Source organism: Fusarium tjaetaba (genome assembly GCF_013396195.1).
Source record: "Fusarium tjaetaba strain NRRL 66243 chromosome Unknown NRRL66243_c0000254, whole genome shotgun sequence".
Classification (NCBI taxonomy): domain Eukaryota; kingdom Fungi; phylum Ascomycota; class Sordariomycetes; order Hypocreales; family Nectriaceae; genus Fusarium; species Fusarium tjaetaba.
Window position 1 is genome coordinate 29128 of NW_023501450.1, and position 14892 is coordinate 44019.

Here is a 14892-nt window from a genome sequence, read left to right on the forward strand (position 1 = left end):
TGCTATTCCGAACGGAACGGACGTGATGTCCAGTCACGTGCGTACCCACATGATCGGACCCACGGCGCCAACGACCGTTTCTACTGCCATCCACTGAGAGAGAGTCTGAGACAAACGCTGCTAGGCCGTTGACGTCAAAAGAGCTGCTGATAAGATAAAGCAGAAAATAATTGTACAGTAGCAGCAGCCCATTCCCCGCGAATCCCGTGGAGCCCCTCTAATTTTTTCGGCGTTTGGATCCGGTCATTGGCTTACATTTGCTGTGAGAGAGACATTTGGACCCTGACTCAATCGATTCGGTTTCCGTACTTTACTCTTTCTTTGGCTTGAGTCTCGTCGTCAATTATCGCCTGTTTTTTCTCTTGACTTGACTCATAAAGAGTACCTAGCCTCGTACTTATTTCCCCTCTTTCTCCTCCATCCTCTCCCTCTCTCTCTCCCTCAATTCTTCTCCAATTTCCATCGCCACCATGCCCACCTCCGAAGACGGAAAGAAGAGATCCCACGACGTCGCAAGCATCTCGGGCTCCTCGTCCAGCAGCGACGACTCCCGCAGGCGCCGTCGCGAGCGCAAGGAGAAGAAGAGAAAGAACGGCGACACTTCTGTCGCTGTCAATGGCGCAAAGCCTAGTGCTTTCGCCCAGCGTCGCAATAGCTTGGCCAAAGCTTCGCGAGATCCCCGCGATGAACCTCTCCCCCGGAAGCGTCGCGCTGCTGCGAACCAGAGCGTTCCTGAAGAGGAGGGCGCTGTGGTGAAGATTAGATCTCCTAGTCCTGTCATTGACTTTGATGGGCTCAGTCGACCCAGTATGTTTTAATCTTACCAGTGGTGATTGTGGTTGCGCTTACTGACGGGCTTAGGTCGGGGAACGAGAGAGCGCAGAGAGGAGACGGAGGAGCAGCAGGCTGCGCGGTTGGAACGTATGAGCGGTGCTGTGCGCACTATTCTAGAGTGTGTCGGTGAAGATCCCGATCGCGAGGGTCTTCTCAAGACGCCAGAGCGCTACGCAAAGGCCCTGCTCTTCTTGACAAAGGGATACCAGGACAACATTGAAACCATGGTCAACGAAGCTCTGTTCAGAGAGGGACACAGCGAAATGGTCATCGTCAAGGACATTGAGATCTTTGTAAGTTCTTTTCTTCCCTCAATTGCAAAAACACAGCTAACAATTCCCCAGTCTCTATGCGAGCATCATCTCGTACCATTCACCGGCAAGGTTTGCGCTCCCCCCTCCGAAATCGCACGAAACAAAACAGCTGACTTTCCCCCCGCAGATGCACATCGGCTACATCCCCAACGAGACCGTCATCGGCCTATCCAAGCTCCCCCGAATCGCAGAGATGTTCGCCCGCCGTCTTCAGATCCAAGAACGTCTCACCAAGGAAGTCGCCCACGCCATCATGGAGATCCTCAAGCCCCAGGGCGTCGCCGTGGTCATGGAGTCGAGCCACCTGTGCATGGTGATGCGCGGCGTCGAAAAGACCACCACCAGCACCATCACGAGCTGTGTCCTCGGCTGTTTCGAGAAGAAGTCCAAGACGCGCAATGAGTTCCTCAACCTTATCGGCATCAACCGATAAAGAGTACACACGGTCACAAACTAAGGCCGAAGCAATCTTCAACATGCTTATGATGGAAACGATAAGCCTATGAAGAACATTCATCATGTATAGGAAGGGTGCATCTCATGAGACGTGCATGCACCGAGTACCATCACCATTGATTTATCTGCATTTTCGGCGTTACGGTTCAGGAAAGGTTCTCCTTCAAAGGGCGGTTTTGGGACAAAAGAAAGAAAGAGGCCATGTCTTCAACAAATTCGGTCGGGTCCAAGTTGTCATCATCAAATTTTCTAGGAAAACAGGCGGGTACAGCGTTTAATAGCCATTGTCCCATTAGACGTCCGGGCTCAACGCCCTGGAGAATATATCACAACCATGTTTAGAGTTTTGAATTGAATGAAATAATCTCATTAATAACGTAACGCAACGCAGCTGCCCATTGTTTATGTAACATAGCCTGGTCTGATAACCAGTACAACCTCATGTGTGTCGTGTGGTATTCTCGAATCACCCATCTCTGACGCCCTTGTATGGATCTCGTACAAACAAAATTGGCTCAAGAACAAACACCAAAATGGCATAACCGACCCGACCTGACTCCTTTTCCTTCTTGATATTTTTAAACCGAACGAGAACGCCTTCACCCCTTGTCATCCCATCCCCTGCAAACTCATTCCCCGTCCAGAAGAGCGTCCATCCCATTTCTCTCCTTTTCCAAGGACGCCGTGGTCATGGTGACATCTCCCCCAGCATCGATCTTTTTCTCGTCATCTTCGTCTTGGTTCGTCATCTCCTTGAACATTTGATCCACGTTGCCATCTTCATGCTTGATCATTTCTTCGTCTATCGGATTGGATACGCGTCTCTCAATAGATCCACGTCCAGTTCCCCAAACGTTTGGCCCCCACATGGCCTCGGCTTGTTTTCTGCCCAATTCGGTCCTCGCGAGAATCTCCAAAGCTTTGCTCTTCTCAGCGTCGGTCTGGAAACTGAGACCATCGTCGTGACCTTGAAGAATTCTGTCCTCCAAAGACATTGATGAATAGTCAACAACCAGCTGCGGACCGCCAGCTCCCAGGGGTCCAGCATGCATACCATTGCCCATGCTTACCGAATTGGTTCTTGAATGGCCTGAGGACTGCGATTCACGACGGTCCCCATGGCTGTTGGGGCTGCCAGCTTCACCGGAACGTGGGTAGTATCCCGACCCTCCATACCCGGATCCGATTCCACCCATAGTATGCGACGCCGCCGCTGCGGCCGCTTCAGCGTTGGCTGCCTTTCGGCGCAGACTGTTAGCCTTTCCTCGGGCGTGCTCCGGTAGGTCGTCAGGATTGTCAACGCCGTACTCAACCAACATCTTCTGTAGTTTTGTCGGTCGTGGTTTTCGTGTACTTCTGGATTGCTCCTGGATCGGCGGAGCCTCGGGGGCCACAGGGCACCATTTATGGAGTTCTTGGCGGAAGAAGTTGGTCTCGTATGTGAGCAAGACCTCCGCCCCTTCAATCTTGCGCAGATAAAATCGCTGCGTCTCAGCCTCAGCTTCCGTAGACAATAAAGGGTTGCAATAGTTGGCAATATGGTTTCGGAAATTCTGTGCGTTATCGATGATTTTGTTGAGAACTTCTTCTTCCTCAGGTTGGAAGGGCAATGATGCCATTTCCTCTGCGAGGGCCAGCAGCTCCTCCAGCTTCGGTCGCGAAGCATCTCGGGGAATCTTCATCCGCCAGTCGCAGATCGGGCAAGTATACTTATCGTCCTCTTTGACCTTGCCGCGGGCAATCTTGAGACATTTGTAGTGATACCTAATGGTGTTAGTGACGTGTAAAACATTCTTGTGACAACTTACCATTCGTGGCACATCTCGCACTCAATCATCATTCCTGCCTCTACCCTTCTGCAGATACAAAAGACTTGTCGGGATCGGCTTTCATCCCATTTGCTGGACCCTTGCTCAGGGCTGACCTCTCTTGAAACTGGCTCCCCGGGCATTCGAGGCGTGTCGTTTTCGATATCGAAGCAATCCATGTTGCGCTCTAGCACATACTCAAGATGACTCTTGAGGATATGCAAAGGGGCGTTGGATTTACCAAAGAGTTTCTTGCCTTTTCGCATCCAATCTTCGTGACGCTTGCGTTCGTTTTCGAGTTCAAGAGTTCCGTCCGGCTTCGAGTTGAGGTCTTCCAATCTCTTCTGGATCTCTACGACTTCCGAGTACTTGGGCCGGTCGTGCAAATCAGGGAGTCGACACCGGTCCAGCAATGAAACGATCTGACGCTGGGCTTCCCGTTGTTTGTGAAGGATTTGATCAACTGCGCTCAGAGTCTCCTGCGAAACGGGAAGCACGTTGATCTGCACCTGACGCGATAGTGCTTCGAGCTGTGGGTAGTGGACAAACTCAGCAACAATGAGCTCCTTGGCTTTCTTCTCCCACTGCTGTCCAGCGTGCATCTGGTCGCGATAGAAGGTCAAATGGTCGTTGTATGTTGGAATGCCAAGTTTGCATCCTTCTTCAATGAGATCCTGGACTTCTTGAAGAGTCATGTACACTCCTCGGTTGGCAAAGGCTTTCTCATTCCATTCTGACTGCTCCAGCACCTTCATTAATTGGTCAACCTCGGGAATGTCCACATTAAAGCCGCGCCCTTCTTCGAGGAGTTCCTTGACCGTCTTCTGTGACAAGGTGGAGGTGTTCCTCAAAGCCTGCGCCGCAGTCGTCTGGAAATGTTTGACAGCTTCGGCGCGCTCTTGAAGCTGCAAAATCTCTGGGCAGTCGAAACCAATGTGTTCGGCTTCATCAAGAAGTCGATAAATGTTTGACACGTTCCGAGACTCTCTCTCTTTCTGGTCCTGCTCAGAGTTGCCGATCGACTTTCGCATGCTTGACTGCCAGGCTTTGTCATTCTTGTGTCGGTTTTGCTGCTTTCTCACAATGAAGTTTGTCGCCTCTCCCACCCAATCATTGCATCGATTGACGAAGTCCTGAAGCACAGGAAATGAAGGGAGGGGGTAAGGAATACGCTCGCCTTCGTGAAGCAGCGCGCGTAGTGATTTGAGCGACGGCCTTGCCTCTTCTTCAAGTAGCTTGTCGTACTTTTCCTCCCATAGCTCGGGAGTTTGTGCTTTCTCCATGACCTTGCGGTAGATCGACTCCATGTCCTCGTCCGCTTTTCTGAAGAATAGGATGTGTCCTTCGCCTTGGAATCGAGCTTGCTCGGGCAGATCACAGCAAGCGTGATAGCCTGCGTGAAGCAGACAAAGCACCTTGCCCGACTGGAGGCACTTGAAGCGCGAGAGATACGAGAAGGCCTTGCAGTAACTGCAACACTGCTCGTCTTCGTCCTGAACATCTTCGTCTTCTATCTTAAGTGTCAAAGAACATGTATCTTCGTTGCCTCCTCCGATTTTACAGTGATGAGGCGCTGTTTCAAGATGCCTTGCGACAAATTGTTCCCTTTGATGCAATTCTCGCTTGTGTATGCGATCGAGGGCGGGTGCTAGCCATTTCGCGGTCTGGATGGTCAGGCCTGTCGCAGTACTTTCCGCAGCGGTCCAGAGAAGCTCGTCGTGGGAGAAGCACGGTTGCCTTCGGAAGAGTTGCAATCGCTCAACACCAGCCAGTCCAAAAGGTTCCCAGTCGTGTGGTGCAAAGTTGACAGCTTCGTTGAAGTTGAATCCATGGTTGAATCCAGCGTGGTAAGCCTGTGGAAATGTAATGACGAGTTGGCCAGCCCTCTGATCCAGAGCATATACACGAACACCGGCTTTCTTCAATTGTTCGGGAGTCAAGAGCGTGACAAGCTGGAAGAGTAGGTCCGGTTGTGTTTCGAATAGCTCTGGGACGGCTTCCTTCATTGCGTTCTCGAACTTTTCAGCGTCCTCGCCCGGAATACCGTACCAGGTCTTGGTTGCGCCGAGGTGTTGGTAGTTGGCAGAGTAGGCATAGTGATCCTCGTTGTGCCAGCAGAATGTCGAAAAGATCATACCGACATAGACCCAGGGAACTGTCATGCCAGAGATATCGGATTTGATATGCCTGAACAGACTCTCGGGATGGAATGGAAGAACGTTGAGGTTCCAAGGATCAGTCGCATACGGATTTTGAGGGTGTCGTTCCGCGGTCGGAAATCCTGAGCCGTGAGTTGTGCAATGAATGTCAGCTCCGTACTCGACCTCAACCGTCTCTTCCAGGTCGGCAACCAATCTCCAAAACTCAGTCTCAACATCCTCCTCGGTGACAGGTCGATGACAGTTGAGCTCGTGGTCGAATGGCATCTTCTTCTCAAAGTAACCCTGCTTGAAGTCGTTTGCCTTTTGTTGAAACTGCTTTAGCGAGTAAAGCCCACCCTCCTCGAATCCGAACTGGCCATCTCCAACCAGACATCGTGCGCAGTTCCATTCGTTATCCGGCTTTCGTTTCAGAGGTGGGTCGAGGCATGCTGGGTGGTATGAATGGTCGCAAGACTCGCAAATCAGTAGAGAACCAGAATCTTCACCGTTGCCACAAGTTTCGCATTTCTACAAAGTCAGCTTATCCCCCTTTGAGGGTGACTTGACTTACCTCGCCTGGTGGTGGTGGCTCTTCTCGTGGAATCCTAGGCACTGAAGGACGGAATGGCGTCATGTGCGATCCAGCCACAGTGGGGACAGCATCTACGACAGAAATGTTAGTCCATGATCATGGAACCAATGAAAAGCGAGATCGGTCATCGCAGCTAAAATCCCTGCGTAAGGTCCTCAAGTCGGAAACGGAAATGCTCTACGTTGCGACAATGTGGATTGACAGCAGGGAAGAGAAATCCAACAGTCATCACTCACCTTTCTTGAGTCGCTTGCTGCGACGGCCGCTAGCCCCTTCAGGATCCTCAATATCGGTGTCCTTCCTGGCCGATTCAGATGAGCTTTCGCAGCTTAGCTGACGCTTCAATGCTGTTTCTTTTAGACTGGAGGCTCGGTTGTCTGGAGTATTCTTTGCTGAAGACGCAGGGCTGTCAAATCGCTTAGGGTCAGGGGTGAAGCTTTTTGGCTCACTGGTCACACTGCGATTGACACTTGTGAAGCCAGCATTCGCGGGAGTAAACCCGCCCGAATTGACTGGTGTGAATCCGCCAGATGTTGGAGCTTGAATAGGCATGGCATCGGGCATGGGCGTGTCACCATCCGTTTCCCTCTTCACCCCAATGATGTTGGCTTGGAGTGCGTCGGAAGCATTGCGCGCTGGGGAATCACCTCGGATGCTGAGAGGTGTGTTGACATTTGATCGTTTAGCTGGAGTTTGCGCAGGACTCGGGGTCAATGGTCCACCATACTCTTGCTCTAGCTGTTGGTGAACTCCGGGTTTCGCGAGTCTGAGGTACTCCTCGTATGGGCAAAGCCATCGTTGGTAAGAGTTTTTGAGTGACGTCGAAAGAGAGGACATGATCTTCCCACTATAGCCCAAATCACGGCCGATTTCTGCCCATTTTTTATGCTTGCAAACCTTTTCAAAGCCGCCCCGCGACTCGACCGCTTTCTTTAATCTATAAAGATCAAGCGGTTTCTTGTCCACGTACGGTAAGCGATGTAGATTGGTGCCATGTTGTTTGTGGAATTTTGAGAGGCCATCAAGATATGTAAGGTTGGCACGTGTACCTGCAACATGTGAGCCGAGTGCGATAATGTCAAAATGAGTAACACATACTCCCTTCCACAGAGTTCAATTCTTGTTTTCGGGTTCTAAAGTGGAATTTCTAATCAATTAGCACAAATCACCCACAGCTATCGCACATTGATAGCTTGGACGCGCTGGGATTGCGCCGATTGTCGCACCTCGGTATCAATGGCAAAGTCTGGATTCCAAGAATCTGGTGGAATAATCTTGCAGATGCCAAAGTTCTTTGCTTCAGGTGTGATTTTCCGTAGGTATTCGAAAGGGTCTTTCCATTCCTCCTCTGTTGGCCGGTACGTCGGTGCTTCTTGTAGACCGTGAGGACGGCTCTGCTTGACGACTGGTTCCCTAACTGCGGTAGGCTGTCCGCGACGTTCGACAGAGGTAAGATCCAGAGGAGCACTCGTGAGTGAGCTGAGAGGTGTCTGTGGATTGATCGGGTGGTATCCATTAGAATTCACCTTGGGTTTCGGTTTCGATGAGGCGCCAGCGGGAGCACTGGGTGAGCTTCGCGTGCTTGCATTCGTGCTGTGGGCGGCTGCAGGAGCCGCGGCGCCTACAGTTGGCACTGACACCATGGTGGGAGCGGACGACGATGCGTTGAGCGGCGACTAATAAAGAGGAGCGGATTGGGATCGGTCGAGCGTTACGATTACGCGGCGTACGTCGACTTCATACTCGGGCAGGCCGTCGTCAATAATTCACCAGCATCGCAGGCCACAAGGTCTCAATCGCGACGAGGAACCGAAGTATCAATGATGACTAGAAAGGCGATTTATATCGAGCTTCGCACCTGGAGTCTAATGTTAGTGGTGAGTTGTACTTGATTGATACCATGGAAGGGAGTACGAGGGAGTATCTCCAACTAACACGGGATATACACACGAGTAAGTGGATATAAAATGGCCGACTGTGCAAAACACACAGAAGTTATCGTGACTTTCGAATGAAGTACCCCAAGTTGATGTTCGTAGTGGTAATAGCTTGAAATAACCCGTCAGCCACTCTAATAGGGACTGTAGATGCTGAATGAAAGAATTAAGAGTGAGGAAGGAGCGGAGGGTGAAGGGTGTGAGTGGGAACGGAAGTTGGGAAGGTGGGAATGGGTCGAGGGAATCCCAGATCTTGGAGGCGCGAGCGAGCGACGAAGGACGGACGGTACCTAGACACACAAAGGGAACCCAGAAGGGACAAGGGACGAGGGTGTGTGAAGGGAAGGAAGCCCAGGCCAAGGTGCGGCAGGAGGTTCCTGGTAAGTGCACGCCAAAGACAAAAGTGGACTGGACGGGCAGGTAGGTACCTCTGTTTAGCACGATTCTGGCGCCAGGCACAAGTACCCGCCGCCTTCTCTGTCACTGACTGTACGGAAGCAGGGCCGGTGGGTTCGGACCAGCAAGTACAATAATTGCAGTGGATTTTCTGGACAACTACGACTCTAAAATGCCCATCGTATCATTATTTCTGTATTACAGACCATATCGCGTTCCAACGATGCCTTTTCTTTCCAATCAAGGCTTTGTTGGCTGTTTCAGCGCTCAAAAACGCCGTCCTGATACAGGGCCCCGAAAACTCATGTGGCGGACCCACTAGCGACGACATCCGGCCGGTGCCCCCATTACCGAGAATCACATCGTCAATGTCCACAAAAGTAGCATCCACTGTGAAGAACAAAGAAGATGTCGGTTTGGAAGAAAGACTCTGTGTCGGCACGCGGTCAATGTAGCGTCTGGGTCTAGTGGAACTCTAACCAACACGTTTGCGACGCAACCGCTAAATTCAGGGAGTAATGCCACAGCCTTATGAGGCATATTGGTATCCATTGAGCATCGCCAGCTTGTGACCCGACACATCCAGCATCAATATCACGATCAATGCAAAGGGGACGAGTCTGACAGACGAGAAAATATTTATCTTACGGCCACGTCGTCATGGAGAAGGAGGTATCCGAATGCGGCAGGGCATGGGTGACATTGAAACCAGTCACGCGCTGACTGGCATCATCATATTCCTTGTCCAGTTGTGTGGCTGCCTTTTGTCCCGCTCAATAGCGATGGCCTGCCCCTAAAAGTCTGACGGCCACAGAGACAAAAGGCGGGCCCAGAAAAAATCCAATCTGATATCGAACTCTCAATGAACAGGGGTTAGTTAATAATGGACCGCTTACGAGCCAATCACGATGAGATGACGTTCAGCACAAACGCCGGGGTCCTGGTAAGCATCATTGCGTGGGGAACCGGGGCACACGATATTAAGTGAGGCTTCAAACAGACAGGCAGAGTACCTGGAGCAAGAAAACCTGGGATCTCAGCCCTGAAAGATAAAGAGACTCAGGTACATTTGCAAAGAGTTAGCAGGCATTTCGCTGAGTTTATATTGGTATTCTGCTTCAACGTGTCAGGTTTTGTTGCTTCTTAAAGTGACGCTTCAAAACAGAATGACATCAACACTTTAATAATTCAAGGCTTAAACTCTCTCTGCACTGCCATCATAACAACGAGCTCGAGCTGGAGTCACCAATTGATCAAAAGCATTTTCACATCCGAAACATCAAACATTGACAACAATTTTAACGAAATGCAGAGCGGGTATCTTCATATTAACGCCAAAAGCAAAAAAAACAAGCCATCTTCAAATATCCTCCTCAGCTGCAGCTTCAGCCGCAATCTCCTTCTTCGTCCGCCGTTTCTTCTTGAGTAATTTCGCAACCTCCTTCGGTCCCCTCACACGAAGCGTCAACTCCTTCATCATGTCGCTCCAGTTTATCTTGCCACCACAGCTTGGACATGTGCATGATAAGGGGAGCAATATCTCTTTTGGTTCACCCTTGAGTGCGTGTCTCGACCAGCAGTCGAGATGGCCCATTGCTTCGCATCCGTCGTGGGGACACATTGGTTGAAGTCCTTTTCCTGACTCTAGTGCTTCGTGGCAGTGGACACAGTTCCCTTCTCGTTCAAACTTGACGACGTTGTGCGCCTTTTCAACGTATGGCTTTATGGGCGCATAATCCAGTGGCAGGGCGCGAATACCCCAAGGTTCGACAGACTTGGTCCCGTTTGACCCTTCATCTGGTTCATAGTCTTCAGTGATCTTGATACCCTCTCGTGGTGTTGTCTCCTTAGCCTTTAACCAATTATCCCAAGCTTTCTTGGGCTCTGGTACAAAGAAGTGCAGGGTAAGTGGCCACCGTGCAAAACTCGACACACCAACGAGTAAATGAAGATTCGAAACCACAGATCTCAGACTGTGAATGGGCTTCCGGGATTTCCGTTGTCCCTTTTTCCTAGGCGCCCTTGTCGTTATGCGCTCCTCTGTTGAGATATGTGTTGTTAAATGAGGGTTTGTTAAAGCCCATCTTTGAAAACTCAGTCAGCTAGAAACTTCACACGTCACGACTTCAACGCACTCAAATTTCAGAGCAGCAATCGAACTTGGGAACCCTGTTATAAGTATCATAACCTCCCATGGTCGTAGTGTGTCTTTTGCAGTGCGTACTGCACCGCCTCGAGCCATGCCATTGTGCTGGTTTAGACGCCTTGGAGGATGGGGCGTTGAGCCTATGTAGATTGATGCATGGCGCTTCGTTGAACGGAGCACGTATACGGCGTAAAGGGCTGGTATGGGTCTTGCGAGCTGTGACATGATTGTTGATGACGGAATTGATGGTGATGTTTACTTGTTGTGAGCGTGAGTTGGAGGGGCGATGGAGTCATGACTAATCAAGTCATGATGCCTTGACCCCTTTCACGAACAGACATTCACTAGTGATGAGACAGCCATCATGATCGTAATACGCCCAAATTATTTTTGAGACTCCGGTCTCGTAGTTTACCATACATACAAATACATCTACAACAATCCCTGCTTCTGCAAATCCAAGTAAACCTTCTCAGGCATGACATTGCCCTCCCCATCCTCCATCTGGACCACACTCCCCTCATCAACCTTTGTACGCTTCTTCTCCTTCTGAATCTTCTCCCACAGCTGAATCGCCTCCTCAATGCGTGTGATATCGCGGAACAACGTCGTATTGGTGATGCCCAGACACTTAAGACCGTAGATATGTCGCGCTTCATTAAAGTGCTTGTCAAAGGCTCGTCGACCCATGTATACAAAGTTTCCGCAGATCTCGCAGGGAAATTCAACACCCAGACCGTGCAGGCGGTACAGCCAGAAGGGGATTGGCTTGCCGTCCCATGCGAGGGGCAGTTTGAGGGGGTTGTAGATTCGCTCCTCGCCATCTTCGTCTTCGCCCTCACCGTCGTCTTGGGCATCTTGGGGTGTGTCGTCGGCGTTGAAGAGGTTCTCGAGTTCTTGGGCGCGCTCGCGTTCCGTCATGCCTTGCTTGCGCTCGACGTTGACTCTAGTGTCGCTTCGCTCGGTGCTCATGGCGCTGGCTAGGCGCTTCACTCTGTACTCTCGTTCGGCTACCGCGCGCTCCTTTAGCCGTGTCGCGGAGACTGTCCCAGTTGCGCCGTTAGCTGGCAAGTCTTGCTCCTGTCGTTGTTTTCGCTGCTCGGCAGCCTTGATGTGTTTTCGCCCTGTCAGATGGTTCTTGTAGACGTTTTCGTTCTTGAACTCCTTTTCACAATCCTCGCACCATACAGCTTCTGCTGTGCTGGTCTCCTTTGCAGTGGCGTTCGTTGAATGTGAGTCCTTCTCCCAGCCCTGAATCTCATCCTTGTCCCATGCCGTCTCGAACTCTTGGTCAAACGACGCAAGCACCTTGTCCACATTTTCCAGCGGTCGTGTTCGTCGCATAAAGCTCTCGAGATACTCTGCTAGTTGTCCGACATACTTGAAGTACTGATCCGTCAATTTGTTGGCTCGTGTGACTCCACCATGTCCAGGTGCAAAGTTGTCAAAGTTCTCGAGGTATTGCAGATATGTGAGCCGTCGAACGTTGGGAAGGTTGAGGTAGGCTTCGTGGCAGATGTTGAGATCGAAAAATCGTCCATAAGCTTCCTCTCCAGAGAACAGAGAGTCCACAATAGATGGCATCGGCTCTCCATCTGATTTCTTAATCTGATATCGCTGCTCCGAGTTCTCTGCTTGCTCGTAGGGATATCTCTCGTGATGTTCGCGAACGCCCTTGAGCTGCTTGTAGAACTCCGTGAAAGGGTCGCCTGTACCAATCTGCTGAATCTCTTGCGACCGGACACCGTTTTCGTCTTTGTAGATGTCGAGGAGGTTTTTCGACTGAACCTGAATCTGATCTAATAATTGAGAAATCTCATGATCTCTGTTGAGGCGATCACGGATCTACAAAGTCAGTGGACGCTTCGTCAAGCGTTTCAAGCTACTCACATGTCTGGGCTCATCGCGAATGCGATCAGCGATACCCTGTTCCAGACGCTCTAGATCCTCATGGATGTAGCGCTGCTCTTCGAGAACGAGCATCTTTGCAAAACTTGCCTACAAAAGATCTCGGGGGTATCACAAATTGAAAATACAATGATCTCGGGTGAATGCAGATGATAAAGTTGAGATGAGCTTGATGCTTAAAAAATTACGGAGCCTGTCGCGAGTTTCAGTGGCGTTCAGGCGCGCAGTTCCCTTCCGAAGAATATCCGGCGCGCGCTCCATGTTAACGTCTTTGCTCTAAAAGTTACAGACCAAAACTTTGACCCCAGAAAAAAGCCCCAACTTCATCGCGAAAGTGTAATTCTTCACCTTACAAATATCCATCATCAACAGACGAAATCATGGCTGAGAGCGCTGGAGGAATTGATCGAAAGGCCGATGAGAGGATGGAGTTTTCCACCTCTAAGGAAGTTACGGTCCATCCTACTTTCGAATCGATGTCGCTGAAGGGTATGTCGTACGGCTCAGTTCTGTGATGTAGCTAATGTTTTGGCAGAGAACTTGCTTCGTGGTATTTACGCTTACGGATACGAGTCGCCTTCTGCTGTTCAGTCTCGAGCGATCGTTCAGGTCTGCAAGGGTCGCGACACTATTGCTCAGGCGCAGTCTGGTACCGGCAAGACAGCTACCTTTTCCATCAGTATGCTGCAGGTCATCGATACCGCAGTGCGCGAGACACAAGCCCTGGTCCTGTCTCCGACACGAGAATTGGCTACTCAGATTCAGTCCGTTGTCATGGCTCTGGGCGACTACATGAACGTGCAATGCCATGCTTGTATTGGAGGCACAAATGTTGGAGAGGATATCCGCAAGCTCGACTACGGTCAACACATTGTCTCAGGCACCCCCGGCCGTGTGGCCGATATGATTCGACGGCGACACTTGCGCACCAGACACATTAAGATGCTGGTCCTTGATGAGGCCGATGAGCTTCTGAACAAGGGATTCCGCGAGCAGATCTACGATGTGTACCGATACCTCCCCCCTGCCACTCAAGTCGTGGTTGTCAGCGCCACCCTCCCATACGACGTCCTCGACATGACGACCAAATTCATGACCGATCCCGTTCGTATCCTCGTCAAGCGTGACGAGTTGACCCTCGAAGGTCTCAAGCAGTACTTCATCGCCGTGGAGAAGGAGGACTGGAAGTTCGACACGCTATGCGATCTCTACGACACCCTCACCATCACGCAAGCCGTCATCTTCTGCAACACCCGACGCAAGGTCGACTGGCTCACCGATAAGATGCGCGAGGCCAACTTTACAGTCAGCAGCATGCACGGCGACATGCCCCAGAAGGAAAGAGACAGCATCATGCAGGATTTCCGACAGGGTAACAGCCGCGTTCTCATCTCGACTGATGTGTGGGCTCGTGGTATCGACGTTCAGCAGGTCAGTTTAGTTATCAACTACGACCTTCCTAGCAACCGAGAGAACTACATCCACCGCATCGGTCGAAGTGGTCGGTTTGGTCGCAAGGGTGTTGCTATCAACTTTGTCACAACCGAAGATGTGCGCATCCTGAGAGACATTGAGTGTAAGTGTCCTTGAGAACGTCTGGTCATGGATGAAGCTGACTTTTTAGTGTACTACTCTACCCAGATCGACGAGATGCCCATGAACGTTGCCGACCTCATCGCATAAGCAAAGAGTCGGTAATTCAGTGACATGCACAGTCAAACAGAAACCAAGAAAAAAGAACTCCCGTCGAAGGACGTGGTGAAGAGCGTGGAGGAAGGGGGCCGTGTACTATGCTTAGTAGGTTGCCCATCTCACATCTACATCCCGAACACAACTAATTCAAGCAGATTCAAAGTGCGCAGAGAACCAGATTGTCAAAATGAAGTGAAGAAGGGGGGCCTCAGAAGGACCCTGAACTTTGGAACAATGTAGTCAAACAGAATAATTCCAAAAATTGATACAGAACAAATGATCCCGTCTTATCAGTCTTGTCGCCCGAAGTTTCCTAATCCGTACAAGCACCATCTTTGACGCGTGTGGGACGGAGATGAAGACCCTGGTCGATGCCGAAGCCCAATTTTAACGTCCATGCTTTTTGCTGTTATCACGATCAAAGATGATGGAGTTTTGTTTCTTTTACGTGATGGATTGCTTTTGGGGATCATCGTGAGATCTTCCCCACGGGGTAAAGAGATTGCAACTGTAACATCATTGTGTTGTGTTTTGAGTATGAGAACACTGTATTGCTTGACGTTCGTTTTAGCTACAGTACGTATAAGCCCTGTACCAAGCTGTACTCAGCCTCAACAATACGTCGGCGAAACTTAGACTTCAGAAGCATATACTACTAATGCACGAAC

At 50.6% G+C, this 14892-nt stretch overlaps 5 protein-coding genes across 5 annotated transcripts; 2 read left to right on the top strand and 3 right to left on the bottom strand.

Annotated features, from left to right (window-relative positions):
- Nucleotides 1-470: 470 nt before the first annotated feature.
- Nucleotides 471-1581, top strand: FTJAE_10756 (GTP cyclohydrolase I; the record flags this gene model as incomplete). Its single annotated transcript, XM_037343629.1, has 4 exons — nucleotides 471-807; nucleotides 862-1127; nucleotides 1179-1217; nucleotides 1276-1581. The coding sequence occupies 4 exons, from the start codon at nucleotides 471-473 to the stop codon at nucleotides 1579-1581; spliced, it is 948 nt and encodes a 315-aa protein (XP_037202159.1).
- A 652-nt stretch (nucleotides 1582-2233) lies between these two features.
- FTJAE_10757 (histone demethylase JARID1) lies at nucleotides 2234-7788 on the bottom strand (the record flags this gene model as incomplete). The annotated part of the gene is made up of 6 exons (XM_037343630.1): nucleotides 2234-3368; nucleotides 3413-6081; nucleotides 6125-6216; nucleotides 6382-7194; nucleotides 7244-7292; nucleotides 7372-7788. The coding sequence occupies 6 exons, from the start codon at nucleotides 7786-7788 to the stop codon at nucleotides 2234-2236; spliced, it is 5175 nt and encodes a 1724-aa protein (XP_037202160.1).
- A 2050-nt stretch (nucleotides 7789-9838) lies between these two features.
- On the bottom strand, nucleotides 9839-10849 carry FTJAE_10758 (structure-specific endonuclease subunit SLX1; the record flags this gene model as incomplete). The annotated part of the gene is made up of 2 exons (XM_037343631.1): nucleotides 9839-10562; nucleotides 10614-10849. The coding sequence occupies 2 exons, from the start codon at nucleotides 10847-10849 to the stop codon at nucleotides 9839-9841; spliced, it is 960 nt and encodes a 319-aa protein (XP_037202161.1).
- A 207-nt stretch (nucleotides 10850-11056) lies between these two features.
- On the bottom strand, nucleotides 11057-12607 carry FTJAE_10759 (RNA splicing factor PRP9; the record flags this gene model as incomplete). Its single annotated transcript, XM_037343632.1, has 2 exons — nucleotides 11057-12469; nucleotides 12515-12607. The coding sequence occupies 2 exons, from the start codon at nucleotides 12605-12607 to the stop codon at nucleotides 11057-11059; spliced, it is 1506 nt and encodes a 501-aa protein (XP_037202162.1).
- Nucleotides 12608-12912: 305 nt separating this feature from the next.
- FTJAE_10760 (ATP-dependent RNA helicase FAL1) lies at nucleotides 12913-14215 on the top strand (the record flags this gene model as incomplete). Its single annotated transcript, XM_037343634.1, has 3 exons — nucleotides 12913-13021; nucleotides 13068-14108; nucleotides 14157-14215. 3 exons carry the CDS (start codon nucleotides 12913-12915, stop codon nucleotides 14213-14215), a joined length of 1209 nt encoding a protein of 402 aa, XP_037202163.1.
- Between the last annotated feature and the right edge of the window lie 677 nt (nucleotides 14216-14892).